Source organism: Anomaloglossus baeobatrachus, chromosome 1, assembly GCF_048569485.1.
Source record: "Anomaloglossus baeobatrachus isolate aAnoBae1 chromosome 1, aAnoBae1.hap1, whole genome shotgun sequence".
In the NCBI taxonomy this organism is placed as follows: Eukaryota; Metazoa; Chordata; class Amphibia; order Anura; family Aromobatidae; genus Anomaloglossus; species Anomaloglossus baeobatrachus.
Window position 1 is genome coordinate 940,270,974 of NC_134353.1, and position 16,908 is coordinate 940,287,881.

The 16,908-nt window shown below is 50.6% G+C and overlaps 1 protein-coding gene across 2 annotated transcripts in view; it reads right to left on the reverse strand.

The window, feature by feature from the left end:
• Positions 1-8,038: 8,038 nt before the first annotated feature.
• The window catches only part of RANBP3L (RAN binding protein 3 like), a 92,654-nt gene continuing 83,784 nt past the window's right edge, over positions 8,039-16,908 (reverse strand). Inside the window, exons 15-16 of one of the 2 annotated variants that reach the window (XR_012727561.1) lie at positions 10,555-11,524; positions 8,039-10,473 (exon numbers count right to left, since the gene is read on the reverse strand). Coding sequence is in view for 1 of the 2 variants with exons in the window: in XM_075328550.1 (XP_075184665.1) it covers positions 11,481-11,524 (44 nt within the window). In the remaining variant the exon portion in view is untranslated. Of the gene's footprint in view, positions 11,525-16,908 lie in introns of both variants that reach the window. The other variant, XM_075328550.1, reaches the window with a different exon arrangement.

The window sequence follows — 16,908 nt, forward strand, 5'->3', positions numbered from 1 at the left end:
ATCACCCCACATGTCTATCATCCGGCATTTCCCAGGGTGGGGACACTTGAGGTTGTGAAGTTCGAGCCATGTGTTGTAGTAGATGCGGCCCCAAGGAGATAGGAGATTTCACCCATTGACTCTTATTGTCGGACTCAGGGCTGGTGTTAGGGGGGCCCAAACTGGAGAGTTCCCAGGGCTCTACATTGTCTAAAACCGCCCCTGACCGGACCCCCAAACTTCAAAGCCTGCATGTAAAAATTGGTTGTTTTTTCCTAATTTGTCCATTACGTTACTTTTTTATTTCAGTAGTTCTGGAAGAGCAGAGATGGATATATTGGATTAACGCCAAGGAAGTGGGCCCCTTCCTTTTCTTCGCCCACTTTGCCCACCTTCCCTTTCACCATGTTTCTCCCCTCCAGGGATCTCCTCGGCTCTGTGATTTTCCAGTATGAGACGCTAATGGATCTGGCAGATGCTTCATGTTACTCGAGAGCTGGGATGATTTACGTCTGAGGCCATGTCTCTCTGCGGCACATGGTTCCCTCTCGTCTTACTCGTTTGTTGTGTCTGACTTGAACGTTATAAAACCTTTTTAAAGAGGGTTTATGCACCCAAGAAGTATCCTAGTGACTTACTATGGACTTGACCGTCCTGCAGTAACAAGGAGGCATCAACACACGCCGAGACCTCATACACACGACTACGTTACGGATCTCCAACGGACCAATTTCACTAAGGACAATCAATATAGGATGAGATCGGGCCAAGAGGAGGTTCATTGACGTGAAAGAGTACCCATCGGTGAGGCACACCGACTCCCGCAGTTCTGCTTACCACCCATATTTTTATTTGTTACTGTCACGCCCTGGTTACCAGATGGGCCAGAAGTGGGTCCACTGGATCAAGGTACCGTTCACTGACTCTGAGGAGCAGAACTGGGCAGCCATCGACTTTTCACTACTACCAACGAAGGGGGCAGCAGGTACACACACTGGTAAGTGTCCGCTCGGAGGCAGCCCAGGGGAATCCCGATATCTCAGCAGCTGGTGCCACAAGACGTAGACCTGGAACCGGGACAGATGTAGCAGAGTCAGAAGATAGGTGATAACAGGCTGGCGGTAGGGGTTTGCAGGAACAGAAGGTAACCAGATGGATAAAAGCTGGAACACCAGTACTAACAGACGGAAGCAGTGACATAGTCACAACTAATACAGAGTGCGGGATAGCATGGGGTACCTGATGACTAGCACCGGTAGACAAGGCTACGGGGACACGTTGAACAGGCACCTCCCAATGAGGGAGGATGCATTAAGTACCCAGTACCTGCAAAGGTGATAGGAGGAGTATCTGAGTTGGGTATTAGGAAAATGGTAGAGTGCGCAGCCGCACCCTAGTGCACATACGTGGACCTTCGGACCCAAACGCCAGAGCAGGAAGCACGAAGGAGGAAATCGGAGCACACCATGTGTGCTTCAGTGCGGGGGACCAACGGGAGTGCGGAGGATACTTGGAGGCTGTGGGACCTCGAGACCCAAACGCCAGAGCAGGAAGCACAAAGGAGGAGATCGGAGCAGACCGTGAGTGATTCAGTGCGGGGGACCAACGGGAGTGCGGAGGGAGGATACTTGGAGGCTGTGGGACCTCGGGACCCAAATACCAGAGCAGGAAGCATGGAGGAGGAAATCAGAGCAGACTGTGTTTGCTTCATCGCGGGGGACCAATGGGAGTGCGGAGGATACTTGGAGGCTGTGGGACCTCGAGACCCAAACGCCAGAGCAAGAAGCATGGAGGAGGAGATCGGAGCAGACCGTGTGTGCTTCAGCGCAGGAGACCAAAGGGAGTGTGAAGGATACTTGGAGGCTGTGGGACCGGGAAGGAGACATTGGGACCAGAGTTGTGTGCGGGGGGTGACATTGGCACCGATGGCATGATAGTTACAGGAATGAGATCTGATGACCGAATCCCAGGATGGAAATCCGACACGGCTATGTTGGTAGACCTGATGTGGACCTGCCCAACTTTGGAGAGTTTTTGGCCTGATTACAGGCCTGTCTCATCTTATTAAATGGATCAAAACAAGCAACTTTGCATCTTACCTCATTAAAAATCCTCTCCATTCTGAAATACAGAGGGATTTGTTTAGTTCCATAGTTCACAGCTCGTTGCCAGTGTTACCGGTCACCTCGGTGGTAGATGGTTTCCTAGGTAGGGAGTGCACGCTTGCAAGCTCTGCTCTGAAGCTGGCTGGATCTCTTGAGTGTTCCGGCGCTCCTCTGATATTGCAGATGCTGAGATCTCTTCTAGGAGCATTGGAGAACACAGTTTGGACTAGCGGCTCAGCCACTGCCAATCTTCAAGAGCACACAGCACCCAGCAACAAGGAAGCAGGGGAGCGGTGCGCTCCTGAAGAACGTTGAGTCCTTCCCGTTAATAGGATGTTCTTCGACAAGATTGCACAATGGCTCAACATTGGTTGGATAATACAAGCCATGATGTATGGGAATTTGGAAATACCGTTAATTGGCCACTGGACTTTGAAAAAGAAGTCTACAGGAAAAGGGGAGTTGGAGGAAAGTTTGAAGAACTGTGGGCCCTATGGTGGGACCCTTCTGGGGAGGCTTCCAGAGAATTATTGAGGTTTAGGTTTCATCTAAGGTTTATCTAAAGTAGGGGAATGGTTTAGCTGCAGCTTCTACTTGTAACGCCCATGACGTCATCCCCGCACTGTCCTGCCCTCCCTTCCCCTGCAGGGACGTCGGTTCTGTCACCTGCCTGGCTGTCCTGCGGTGGCTACACCATCCTCGGATCATGCTGCTGTCTCTTGGTTCCTGCACACACCTTACAGTCCTTCTAGGAATGCGCGCGTGGCCACACCCCTTTCTTAAAGGGCCAGTGCTCTTTAAAGGAGAAGGTTCAGGTATGTAAGGCATTTTTCCCTTTAGGGAGGCACCGGGGCAACCAGTTAATCTGGTTGCTAGTTTTCAGGTCCCTAGTGCTGCTATTGTGCTACATTCCGCTGCTGATTTGTGCCACTGTTTCAGTGCACGTATGCTCACCAGCCCCTTCCATCCATCCTTACCGCACAAATCCATGATTCCGCCTGCTGTTGCTGTCGCTACAATCAGAGACTGTATTGTGTCCGTGGCCCCAGCTCCGTGGCAGTAGTGAAAACTTGGTGGCCAGTCCAGTTCTCTCCCCCATGCAAGTGAACAGTACCTTCGGTTCAGTAGACCCACTAATATAGCTCGCCCACGAGCAGAACACTTCTCTGACTTTGATGGTCGGGAGTTGTGGATTCTACTGAGGCAGTGTCATAACTTTAAGCTATAGGCACAAATGAAAAAAATCCAGAAGGGCCTCCAGCCATCATGGGTCTTTAATAGTATAATCCTGATATTAAAATGAGCATCTTATGAGTTTAGCTAAGACAGAAATCATGAGACTAAGTGTTTTTATTATCTACCCACCCAGCCTGACAGGCAGCTGTTCAATCACAACCCAGCCTGACAGGCAGCTGTTCAATCACAACCCAGCCTGACAGGCAGCTGTTCAATCACCACCCAGCCTGACAAGCAGCTGTTCAATCACCACCCAGCCTGACAGGCAGCTGTTCAGTCACAACCCAGCCTGACAGGCAGCTGTTCAGTCACAACCCAGCCTGACAGGCAGCTGTTCAATCACCACCCAGCCTGACAGGCAGCTGTTCAATCACAACCCAGCCTGACAGGCAGCTGTTCAATCACAACCCAGCCTGACAGGCAGCTGTTCAATCACCACCCAGCCTGACAAGCAGCTGTTCAATCACCACCCAGCCTGACAAGCAGCTGTTCAGTCACAACCCAGCCTGACAGGCAGCTGTTCAATCACCACCCAGCCTGACAGGCAGCTGTTCAATCACCACCCAGCCTGACAGGCAGCTGTTCAATCACAACCCAGCCTGACAGGCAGCTGTTCAATCACAACCCAGCCTGACAGGCAGCTGTTCAATCACAAGCCAGCCTGACAGGTAGCTGTTCAATCACAACCCAGCCTGACAGTCAGCTGTTCAATCACAACCCAGCCTGACAGGCAGCTGTTCAATCACCACCCAGCCTGGTTTATTGCTGCATTTTATATTGAGCAGTGTGAGATCTTTGCAGGGAGGAGGGACACAGGAGTTGTCAATCAGGCTAGGTGGCCAGAGATTCAGCAGCCTGGAAGAGGGACACTGAAAAGTTCTCACTCAGGCCAGGTGGGCATATGTTTAATAGCAGTCGGTAGGAGGGGCACTGAGGAGTTATCAATCAAGCTAGATGGATAGGATTCAGCAGCAGTAGGGAGGAGGGACAATGAGGAGCTGTCAATTAAGCTAGATGGATGGGATTCAGCAGCAGTAGGGAGGAGGGATACAGAGGAGCTATCAATCAAGCTAAATGGGTGGGATTCAGCAGCAGTAGGGAGGAGGGGTACTGAGGATCTATCAATCAAGCTAGATGGATGGGATTCAGCAGCAGTAGGGAGGAGGTACACTGAGGCGCTATCAATCAAGCTAGATGGGTGGGATTCAGCAGCAGTAGGGAGGAGGGATACAGAGGAGCTATCAATCAAGCTAAATGGGTGGGATTCAGCAGCAGTAGGGAGGAGGGGCACTGAGGAGCTATCAATCAATCTAGATGCATGGGATTCAGCAGCAGTAGGGACACTGAGGAGCTATCAATCAAGCTATATGGGTGGGATTCAGCAGCAGTAGGGAGAAGGGACACTGAGGAGCTATCAATCAAGCTAGATGGATGGGATTCATGAGCAGTAGGGAGGAGGGCCACTGAGGAGCTATCAATCAAGCTAGATGGGTGGGATTCAGCAGCAGTAGGGAGGAGGGACACTGAGGAGCTATCAATCAAGCTAGATGGATGGGATTCAGCAGCAGTAGGGAGGAGGGACACTGAGGAGCTATCAATCAAGCTAAATGGATGGGATTCAGCAGCAGTAGGGAGGAGGGACACTGAGGAGCTATCAATCAAGCTAGATGGGTGGGATTCAGCAGCAGTAGGGAGGAGGGACACTGAGGAGCTATCAATCAAGCTAGATGGATGGATGGGATTCAGCAGCAGTAGGGAGGAGGGCCACTGAGGAGTTATCAATCAAGCTAGATGGATGGGATTCAGCAGCAGTAGGCAGGAGGGCCACTGAGGAGCTATCAATCAAGCTAGATGGGTGGGATTCAGCAGCAGTAGGGAGGAGGGACACTGAGGAGCTATCAATCAAGCTAGATGGGTGGGATTCAGCAGCAGTAGGGAGGAGGGACACTGAGGAGCTATCAATCAAGCTAGATGGATGGGATTCATGAGCAGTAGGGAGGAGGGACACTGAGGAGCTATCAATCAAGCTAGATGGATGGGATTCAGCAGCAGTGAGAAGGAGGGGCACTGAGGAGCTATCAATCAAGCTAGATGGATGGGATTCAGCAGCAGTAGGGAGGAGGGACACTGAGGAGCTATCAATCAAGCTAGATGGATGGGATTCAGCAGCAGTGAGAAGGAGGGGCACTGAGGAGCTATCAATCAAGCTAGATAGATGGGATTCAGCAGCAGTAGGGAGGAGGGACACTGAGGAGCTATCAATCAAGCTAGATGGATGGGATTCAGCAGCAGTGAGAAGGAGGGGCACTGAGGAGCTATCAATCAAGCTAGATGGATGGGATTCATGAGCAGTAGGGAGGAGGGACACTGAGGAGCTATCAATCAAGCTAGATGGATGGGATTCAGCAGCAGTGAGAAGGAGGGGCACTGAGGAGCTATCAATCAAGCTAGATGGATGGGATTCAGCAGCAGTAGGGAGGAGGGACACTGAGGAGCTATCAATCAAGCTAGATGGATGGGATTCAGCAGCAGTGAGAAGGAGGGGCACTGAGGAGCTATCAATCAAGCTAGATAGATGGGATTCAGCAGCAGTAGGGAGGAGGGACACTGAGGAGCTATCAATCAAGCTAGATGGATGGGATTCAGCAGCAGTGAGAAGGAGGGGCACTGAGGAGCTATCAATCAAGCTAGATGGATGGGATTCAGCAGCAGTAGGGAGGAGGGCCACTGAGGAGTTATCAATCAAGCTAGATGGATGGGATTCAGCAGCAGTAGGCAGGAGGGCCACTGAGGAGCTATCAAGCTAGATGGGTGGGATTCAGCAGCAGTAGGGAGGAGGGACACTGAGGAGCTATCAATCAAGCTAGATGGATGGGAATCAGCAGCAGTAGGGAGGAGGGACACTGAGGAGCTGTCAATTAAGCTAGATGGATGGGATTCAGCAGCAGTAGGGAGGAGGGACACTGAGGAGCTATCAAGCTAGATAGATGGATGGGAATCAGCAGCAGTAGGGAGGAGGGACACTGAGGAGCTATCAATCAAGCTAGATGGATGGGAATCAGCAGCAGTAGGGAGGAGGGACACTGAGGAGCTGTCAATTAAGCTAGATGGGTGGGATTCAGCAGCAGTAGGGAGGAGGGACACTGAGGAGCTATCAATCAAGCTAGATGCATGGGATTCAGCAGCAGTAGGGACACTGAGGAGCTATCAATCAAGCTAGATGGGTGGGATTCAGCAGCAGTAGGGAGGAGGGACACTGAGGAGCTTTCAATCAAGCTAGATGGATGGGATTCAGCAGCAGTGAGAAGGAGGGGCACTGAGGAGCTATCAATCAAGCTAGATAGATAGGATTCTGCAGCAGTAGGGAGGAGGGCCACTGAGGAGCTATCAATCAAGCTAGATGGATGGGATTCAGCAGCAGTAGGGAGGAGGGCCACTGAGGAGCTATCAATCAAGCTAGATGGATGGGATTCAGCAGCAGTATGGAGGAGGGCCACTGAGGAGCTATCAATCAAGCTAGATGGATGGGATTCAGCAGCAGTAGGGAGGAGGGACACTGAGGAGCTGTCAATCAAGCTAGATGGATGGGATTCTGCAGCAGTAGGGAGCAGGGACACTGAGGAGCTATCAATCAAGCTAGATGGATGGGATTCTGCAGCAGTAGGGAGCAGGGACACTGAGGAGCTGCTAATCAGGCTACATGGGTCAGATTCAGCAGCAGTAGGGAGGAGGGACACTGAGGAGCTGCTAATCAGGCTACATGGGTCAGATTCAGCAGCAGTAGGGAGGAGGGGCACTGAGGAGCTGCTAATCAGGCTACATGGGTCAGATTCAGCAGCAGTAGGGAGGAGGGGCACTGAGGAGCTGCTAATCAGGCTACATGGGTAAGATTCAACAGCAGCAGAGAGAATGTGAATTGAGCTGTTAGGATAGGTTAGCAGAGATGCAGCATGTAGGTGGGGCGCTGAAAAGATGTCAATCAAGGTAAGAGGGCTGAGATTCAACAGCAGCAGAGTGAAGGAGCACTGAGGAGCCATCAGTCAGGCTGGAAGGGTGGTATTGGTGCTGTAAATCAGCATTGAGTTTTATAAAAAGTACACCAGCCTCATCAAGTCTAGAGATCCATTTAGTAATATATGCTATCCGTATTGTAACCTGGCGGAGGGTATGTATCACGAAAGTGGTGTAAATTTCGATGTCTGTTCTTGAACTTGTAGTGCCACAAGGCTTATTAGGGCGTTCCAGGGACAGGTTTTTAGCCGGAGAGACGGGTAGGTCTGGCTATCCACATACCTCCAACCATGGGTGTGTCTCAGGCTTGGTGTCAGTGTGTTTGGCACATGGTCGGAGTGTGGAGGTCTTTTGATACTTCCAGGAATGAACCTCTCACCGGGGTCAATGTGTTGAGGTAAGAAGACTTCTCGTGAGAAGTCCCTGCTGGGACTTATGTACTGGACTCTAAAGGGCCGACGTTTGGAATGTGTTTTCTATGTTTCTGCATTTAAATGGCTGTTTATTTTCTGTATTGATGCTTTATGGGGTGTTAATAAAGAAGCCGGGACGTTTCCAAGTGCCCCCCGTGCCTACCTCAATACAACTGAGAAGCAAGCAGTATGGATCTGCGTTGCGTCTGTAGCTAGAGGACCACGTCTATACTTTGCTTTCACTCATTCCAGATTTACAGAAAGAAACGAGGAGACAACGTAAATGTAACTTGACTTTATTGGACTTGTTGGAATAATGTAAACCTTCCCCTATCACAGCTGGTTCCATTGATGATCGTGTGACCAAAGGCAAGATGCATAATGTATCCCTGCAAAACCGAGCGCCGCGCCCGATACATCACCGGAGAGAATGGATTGGGGGGTGGGGGGTCTACATCCGCGAGATCGTAAAACATTACATGTAAACAGAATATCTGTTATATCGTGTCAAGCGCAAACCTGTTAAATTATCAATCTTATATTACACTAACCTTCCATAAAATAGAAATATATATATTTATAAGTATCCAACAATTTTAAATACACGTAAAATTAGCTATACATATATATATATATATACTGTATATACTATATATATATATATATATATATATATATATATATACACCTTACAATTAGCCAAAAAATTAGCCCTCAAAACTTCCAAAGTGAAGCTCCACCTTAGAATTAAGGAACTGTAATACTAACAATTCTCCAATACTATTTCCGGACAATCATTATAGGGATCCCCCAGCGTTACGAGGTATTTATGGGGTATCCACTGTGGACAATCACTTTTTGATTAAAGGGTTCACCAATGCTAACCAAATCACGAGGCGTCCCTATGCTAGAACCCCTGGGTGATCGCTTGTGATCCGTGAGGACAAGTGTTCCATTTCCCCACAGCGCCTCCAGAGGAGAAAAGAAGTATTACACATTTCTTACGATTGGTCCGTATAACGCACGGATTTGCTACTGACTCCTGAGACGCTCTCCATTCCAGCTGGAGGTAACAAACAAGGGAACTTCTTAAAATTTCCTTAAAGGAGTTTTCTAAAGTCTCAAATTAATAGCCTTAGCTGGGCTTTTTTTTGGCAAGGACTGGTTGACATATGGCTGACTTGATATCTGCAAGTAGAAATTAGTTGGGCAAGAAGATTTGCAGGACCCTGGTCCAATGGTGACATCCGCAGTCTGAGGCCGTCAGACCAGAATCTTCACCCCAGCACCTTTTCTGGATAGTAAGCCCCATGACGTTATGTATGTTGTAGGAGTGGGGGATGCCGAATATTGTAGGAGGAGGTTTGCAGTGTTCTGGTCCGATGGCCATGGTCCTCACCTTGCTTGGGGGATACCAAAGGTTGTAGGAGGAGGTTTGCAGTGTTCTGGTGTGACCTCACTTGGGGCGTATCAAAGGTTGTAGGAGGAGGTTTGCAGTGTTCTGGTCTGATGGCCATGGACCTCACCTCACTTGGGGCATATCAAAGGTTGTAGGAGGAGGTTTGCAGTGTTCTGGTCTGATGGCCATGGACCTCACCTCACTTGGGGCATATCAAAGGTTGTAGGAGGAGGTTTGCAGTGTTCTGGTCTGATGGCCATGGACCTCACCTCACTTGGGGCATATCAAAGGTTGTAGGAGGAGGTTTGCAGTGTTCTGGTCTGATGGCCATGGACCTCACCTCACTTGGGGCATATCAAAGGTTGTAGGAGGAGGTTTGCAGTGTTCTGGTCTGACCTCACTTGGGGCGTATCAAAGGTTGTAGGAGGAGGTTTGCAGTGTTCTGGTCTGATGGCCATGGACCTCACCTCACTTGGGGCATATCAAAGGTTGTAGGAGGAGGTTTGCAGTGTTCTGGTCTGATGGCCATGGACCTCACCTGACTTGGGGCATATCAAAAGTTGTAGGAAGAGGTTTGCAGTGTTCTGGTCTGATGGCCATGGACCTCACCTCACTTGGGGCATATCAAAGGTTGTACAAGGAGGTTCGTGGTGTTCTGGTCTGATGGCCATGGACCTCACCTCGCTTGGGGGATAACAAATGTTGTAGGAAGAGGTTTGTGGTCTTCTGGTCCGATAGTTGAGGTGTCCACTGGACCTGGACCTCAACTCTAGTAGGAATGCATCTAATTTTGATCTTCTTATATCGCTATACAGGTGCTGGATTTGCCTCTAGAATATTGGATGCTGGAGTTTAAGGGATTATCTGATTTAGCGCCATCGATCATTCGGTCTCTGCGGGGTCAGAAGATAATGAAGTAGTCACCAGACTGATGAAGGCAATGACTGACGTCAGCGGCCGGGTGATGAAAGGAACAGGACATCATCACGTCTAACATCCCATTTAAAAGTCACCTGACCACTGCAAACCATCATTGACCTCGGCAATCCAATGACCAAAGAACAGGACATTTTTACTTCTTATATCTGATTAAAAACTCAACAGACCACTGGAAAAAATCATTGACCTTGGCAGTCCATGAAACGGGACATCATCACGTTTTACACTCATTATAAAGTCACTTGACCACTGCAAACCACCATTGACCTTGGCAGTCCAAGGAACAGGACATCATCACTTCCAATCCTGGCCCAGACGGCTGGAGAGGTGGAGCTGGAGGGTCAGGACATGATCGCTTCCAGTCCTGGCAGAGACAGCTGGAGAGGTGGAGCTGGAGGGATAGGATATGATTACCTTCAGTCCTGGCAGAGACAGCTGGGGAGGTGGAGCTCGAGGGATAGGACATGATTACCTTCAGTCCTGGCTGAGACGGCTGGAGAGGTGGAGATGGAGGAATGGGACATCATCACTTTCAGTCCTGGCCGAGATGGCTGGAGAGGTGGAGATGGAGGAATGGGACATCATCACTTTCAGTCCTGGCCGAGATGGCTGGAGAGGTGGAGATGGAGGAATGGGACATCATCATTTTCAGTCCTGGCCAAGATGGCTGGAGATGTAGAGCTGGAGGGACAGGACACGATAGGTTCTTGGAGTATTTTAAACAATTTTTTTAGTTGGACGCCCCCTTTTGAGAAAAATTTGGATCAAGGATCAGGATTTTGGTTGACGTTGCATTAGAGAAGTGCTAGTGATAAGGCTCTGGAGTAAAGCTTCACCTTAGTGTCTCCCGGCTGTGGTGGCCGAGCGGTAAATGGCTCCAAATATAATATTATTATGTAACCAAACAAATCCCAACACTTATAAAAAGTAAACTGGATCCATCAATATGATGCACTATCCTCGCTTCATCCATTTGTGAATTCCCGCTCATACAGGGGATGAGTTTGTGAAGCGGACTCGTGATCACAACGGCACGGTATGAAAATTGGAAGGAAACTATTGGATCTTGGGTGACAGTAGGAATGCTTCTCTTAGGATCTGCGTTACAAATAGTAAGGTGCATTCGGAGTCATCATCGTCCTTGAGGTATCTGTGTTGCCCACTAGTCCCGTGTCCGGGGTGTGGCGCGGTGGACCGTGGCGTACGACCCCAGGACGGTGCCACTTGTCTGCAGTTTATTCATACAGTTCCTGGTCGCAGCACATGATTTCAGTCCACATAAGTTTGCTTTTTTATTGTTTTGTAGATTTGTGGATTTTTCCAGCTGTGCATTGCTGGGTTTAGTCCTTACAGTGGGAATATGCGAGGCCGAGAAAAGCTTGGAATGAAGGCTGAATGTCAGGAGTAGAGGACGGGCTGACGCCGGATCCACTGGTGATGGGCTGGAAGGAAAGGAGACGACTTGTTATAGGGACATACAGTGGATCACAGAGATAGAAGAACTAAGACTTCAACATATCGAGATTTATCATATGTATATATGACGGTACATGCACCTTGTAAAAAGTATCATGCAGAGCATGAATCATATAGCGGACATGGCAGAGAGTGCATGGTGTAAACAGGAATGAAGAGCATGATGCAGAGGGACACAGGGTTACGATACTCGTAACTAGTGATGAGCGGGCACTACCATGCTCGGGTGCTCAGTACTCGTAACTAGTGATGAGCGGGCACTACCATGCTCGGGTGCTCAGTACTGGTAACTAGTGATGAGCGGGCACTACCATGCTCGGGTGCTCAGTACTCGTAACTAGTGATGAGTGGGCACTACCATGCTCGGGTGCTCAGTACTCGTAACTAGTGATGAGCGGGCACTACCATGCTCGGGTGCTCTGTACTCGTAACTAGTGATGAGTGGGCACTACCAGGCTCGGGTGCTCAGTACTCGTAACTAGTGATGAGCGGGCACTACCATGCTCAGGTGCTCAGTACTCGTAACTAGTGATGAGCGGGCACTACCATGCTCGGGTGCTCTGTACTCGTAACTAGTGATGAGTGGGCACTACCAGGCTCGGGTGCTCAGTACTCATAACTAGTGATGAGCGGGCACTACCATGCTCAGGTGCTCTGTACTTGTAACTAGTGATGAGCGGACACTACCATTCTCGGGTGCTCAGTACTGGTAACTAGTGATGAGCGGGCACTACTATGCTCAGGTGCTCAGTACTGGTAACTAGTGATGAGCGGGCACTACTATGCTCAGGTGCTCAGTACTGGTAACTAGTGATGAGAGGGCACTACCATGCTCAGGTGCTCTGTACTTGTAACTAGTGATGAGCGGGCACTACATGCTCGGGTGCTCTGTACTCGTAACTAGTGATGAGTGGGCACTACCATGCTCAGGTGCTCTGTACTTGTAACTAGTGATGAGCGGGCACTACATGCTCGGGTGCTCTGTACTCGTAACTAGTGATGAGTGGGCACTACCATGCTCGGGTGCTCAGTACTCGTAACTAGTGATGAGCGGGCACTACCATGCTCAGGTGCTCTGTACTTGTAACTAGTGATGAGCGGACACTACCATGCTCGGGTGCTCAGTACTCATAACTAGTGATGAGCGGGCACTACCATGCTTGGGTGCTCAGTACTGGTAACTAGTGATGAGCGGGCACTACCATGCTCGGGTGCTCTGTACTTGTAACTAGTGATGAGCGGGCACTACCATGCTCGGGTGCTCTGTACTTGTAACTACTGATGAGCGGACACTACCATGCTCGGGTGCTCAGTACTCATAACTAGTGATGAGCGGGCACTACCATGCTCAGGTGCTCTGTACTTGTAACTAGTGATGAGCGGGCACTACCATGCTCGGGTGCTCTGTACTTGTAACTAGTGATGAGTGGACACTACCATGCTCGGGTGCTCAGTACTCATAACTAGTGATGAGCGGGCACTACCATGCTCGGGTGCTCTGTACTTGTAACTAGTGATGAGCGGACACTACCATGCTCGGGTGCTCAGTACTCATAACTAGTGATGAGCGGGCACTACCATGCTCGGGTGCTCTGTACTTGTAACTAGTGATGAGCGGGCACTACCATGCTCGGGTGCTCTGTACTTGTAACTAGTGATGAGCGGACACTACCATGCTCGGGTGCTCAGTACTCATAACTAGTGATGAGCGGGCACTACCATGCTCGGGTGCTCTGTACTTGTAACTAGTGATGAGCGGACACTACCATGCTCGGGTGCTCAGTACTCATAACTAGTGATGAGCGAGCACTACCATGCTCAGGTTCTCGGTACTCGTAACTAGTGATGAGCGGGCACTACCATGCTCGGGTGCTCTGTACTCGTAACTAGTGATGAGCGGGCACTACCATGCTTGGGTGCTCAGTACTGGTAACTAGTGATGAGCGAGCACTACCATGCTCGGGTGCTCTGTACTTGTAACTAGTGATGAGTGGGCACTACCATGCTCAGGTGCTCAGTACTCGTAACTAGTGATGAGCAGGCACTACCATGCTCGGGTGCTTAGTACTCGTAACTAGTGATGAGCGGGCACTACCATGCTCGGGTGCTTAGTACTCGTAACTAGTGATGAGCGGGCACTACCATGCTCGGGTGTTCTGTACTGGTAACTGGTGATGAGCGGGCACTACCATGCTCAGGTGCTCAGTACTCGTAACTAGTGATGAGCGGGCACTACCATGCTCGGGTGGTTGGTACTCGTAACTAGTGATGAGCGGGCCCTACCATGCTCGGGTGCTCTGTACTCGTAACTAGTGATGAGCGGGCCCTACCATGCTCAGGTGCTCGGTACTCGTAACTAGTGATGAGCGGGCACTACCATGCTCAGGTGCTCAGTACTGGTAACTAGTGATGAGCGGGCACTACCATGCTCGGGTGCTCAGTACTCGTAACTAGTGATGAGCGGGCACTACCATGCTCGGGTGCTCAGTACTCGTAACTAGTGATGAGCGGGCACTACCATGCTCGGGTGCTCAGTACTCGTAACTAGTGATGAGTGGGCACTACCATGCTCGGGTGCTCAGTACTCGTAACTAGTGATGAGCGGGCACTACCATGCTCGGGTGCTCAGTACTCGTAACTAGTGATGAGCAGGCACTACCATGCTCAGGTGCTCGGTACTCTTAACTAGTGATGAGTGGGCACTACCATGCTCGGGTGCTCAGTAATGGTAACTAGTGATGAGCGGGCACTACCATGCTCAGGTGCTCAGTACTCGTAACTAGTGATGAGCGAGCATTACCATGCTCGGGTGCTCAGTACTAGTAACTAGTGATGAGCGGGCACTACCATGCTCAGGTGCTCAGTACTGGTAACTAGTGATGAGCGGGCACTACCATGCTCAGGTGCTCAGTACTAGTAACTAGTGATGAGTGGGCACTACCATGCTCGGGTGCTCAGTATTGGTAACTAGTGATGAGCGGGCACTACAATGCTCAGGTGCTCAGTACTGGTAACTAGTGATGAGCGGGCACTACCATGCTCAGGTGCTCAGTACTAGTAACTAGTGATGAGTGGGCACTACCATGCTCGGGTGCTCAGTACTGGTAACTAGTGATGAGCGGGCACTACCATGCTCAGGTTCTCGGTACTCTTAACTAGTGATGAGCGGGCACTACCATGCTCGGGTGTTCTGTACTGGTAACTAGTGATGAATGAGCACTACCATGCTCAGGTGCTCAGTACTGGTAACTAGTGATGAGCGGGCACTACCATGCTCGGGTGCTCAGTACTGGTAACTAGTGATGAGCGGGCACTACCATGCTCGGGTGCTCAGTACTGGTAACTAGTGATGAGCGGGCACTACCATGCTCGGGTGCTCTGTACTTGTAACTAGTGATGAGCGGGCACTACCATGCTCAGGTGCTCAGTACTGGTAACTAGTGATGAGTGGGCACTACCATGCTCGGGTGCTCAGTACTCGTAACTAGTGATGAGCGGGCACTACCATGTTCCGGTGTTCAGTACTCGTAACTAGTGATGAGTGGGCACTACCATGCTCCGGTGCTCAGTACTAGTAACTAGTGATGAGCGGGCACTACCATGCTCCGGTGTTCAGTACTCGTAACTAGTGATGAGCGGGCACTACCATGCTCGGGTGCTCAGTACTCGTAACTAGTGATGAGCGGGCACTACCATGCTCGGGTGCTCAGTACTCGTAACTAGTGATGAGCGGGCACTACCATGCTCGGGTGCTCAGTACTCGTAACTAGTGATGAGCGGGCACTACCATGCTCGGGTGCTCAGTACTGGTAACTAGTGATGAGCGGGCACTACCATGCTCGGGTGCTCAGTACTGGTGACTAGTGATGAGCGGGCACTACCATGCTCGGGTGCTCAGTACTTGTAACTAGTGATGAGCGGGCACTACCATGCTCGGGTGCTCAGTACTCATAACTAGTGATGAGCGGGCACTACCATGCTCGGGTGCTCTGTACTCGTAACTAGTGATGAGCGGGCACTACCATGCTCGGGTGTTCAGTACTGGTAACTAGTGATGAGCGGGCACTACCATGCTCAGGTGCTCAGTACTCGTAACTAGTGATGAGCGGGCACTACTATGCTCGGGTGCTCAGTACTCGTAACTAGTGATGAGCGGGCACTACCATGCTCAGGTGCTCAGTACTCGTAACTAGTGATGAGCGGGCACTACCATGCTCGGGTGCTCAGTACTGGTAACTAGTGATGAGCGGGCACTACCATGCTCGGGTGATCTGTACTGGTAACTAGTGATGAGCGGGCACTACCATGCTCGGGTGCTCAGTACTCATAACTAGTGATGAGCGAGCACTACCATGCTCGGGTGCTCAGTACTGGTAACTAGTGATGAGCGGGCACTACCATGCTCGGGTGCACAGTACTGGTAACTAGTGATGAGCGGGCACTACCATGCTCAGGTGCTCAGTACTGGTAACTAGTGATGAGCGAGCACTACCATGCTCGGGTGCTCAGTACTGGTAACTAGTGATGAGCGGGCACTACCATGCTCGGGTGCTCAGTACTCGTAACTAGTGATGAGCGGGCACTACCATGCTCGGGTGCTCAGTACTCGTAACTAGTGATGAGCGGGCACTACCATGCTCGGGTGCTCAGTACTCGTAACTAGTGATGAGTGGGCACTACCATGCTCGGGTGCTCAGTACTCGTAACTAGTGATGAGTGGGCACTACCATGCTCGGGTGCTCAGTACTCGTAACTAGTGATGAGCGGGCACTACCATGCTCGGGTGCTCAGTACTCGTAACTAGTGATGAGCGGGCACTACCATGCTCAGGTGCTCAGTACTGGTAACTAGTGATGAGCGGGCACTACCATACTCGGGTGCTCAGTACTCGTAACTAGTGATGAGCGGGCACTACCATGGTCAGGTGCTCAGTACTCGTAACTAGTGATGAGTGGGCACTACCATGCTCGGGTGCTCAGTACTGGTAACTAGTGATGAGCGGGCACTACCATGCTCGGGTGCTCAGTACTCGTAACTAGTGATGAGCGGGCACTACCATGCTCAGGTGCTCAGTACTCGTAACTAGTGATGAGCGGGCACTACCATGCTCAGGTGTTCAGTACTGGTAACTAGTGATGAGCGGGCACTACCATGCTCGGGTGCTCAGTACTCGTAACTAGTGATGAGCGGGCACTACCATGGTCAGGTGCTCAGTACTCGTAACTAGTGATGAGCGGGCACTACCATGCTCGGGTGCTCAGTACTGGTAACTAGTGATGAGCGGGCACTACCATGCTCGGGTGCTCAGTACTCGTAACTAGTGATGAGTGGGCACTACCATGCTCAGGTG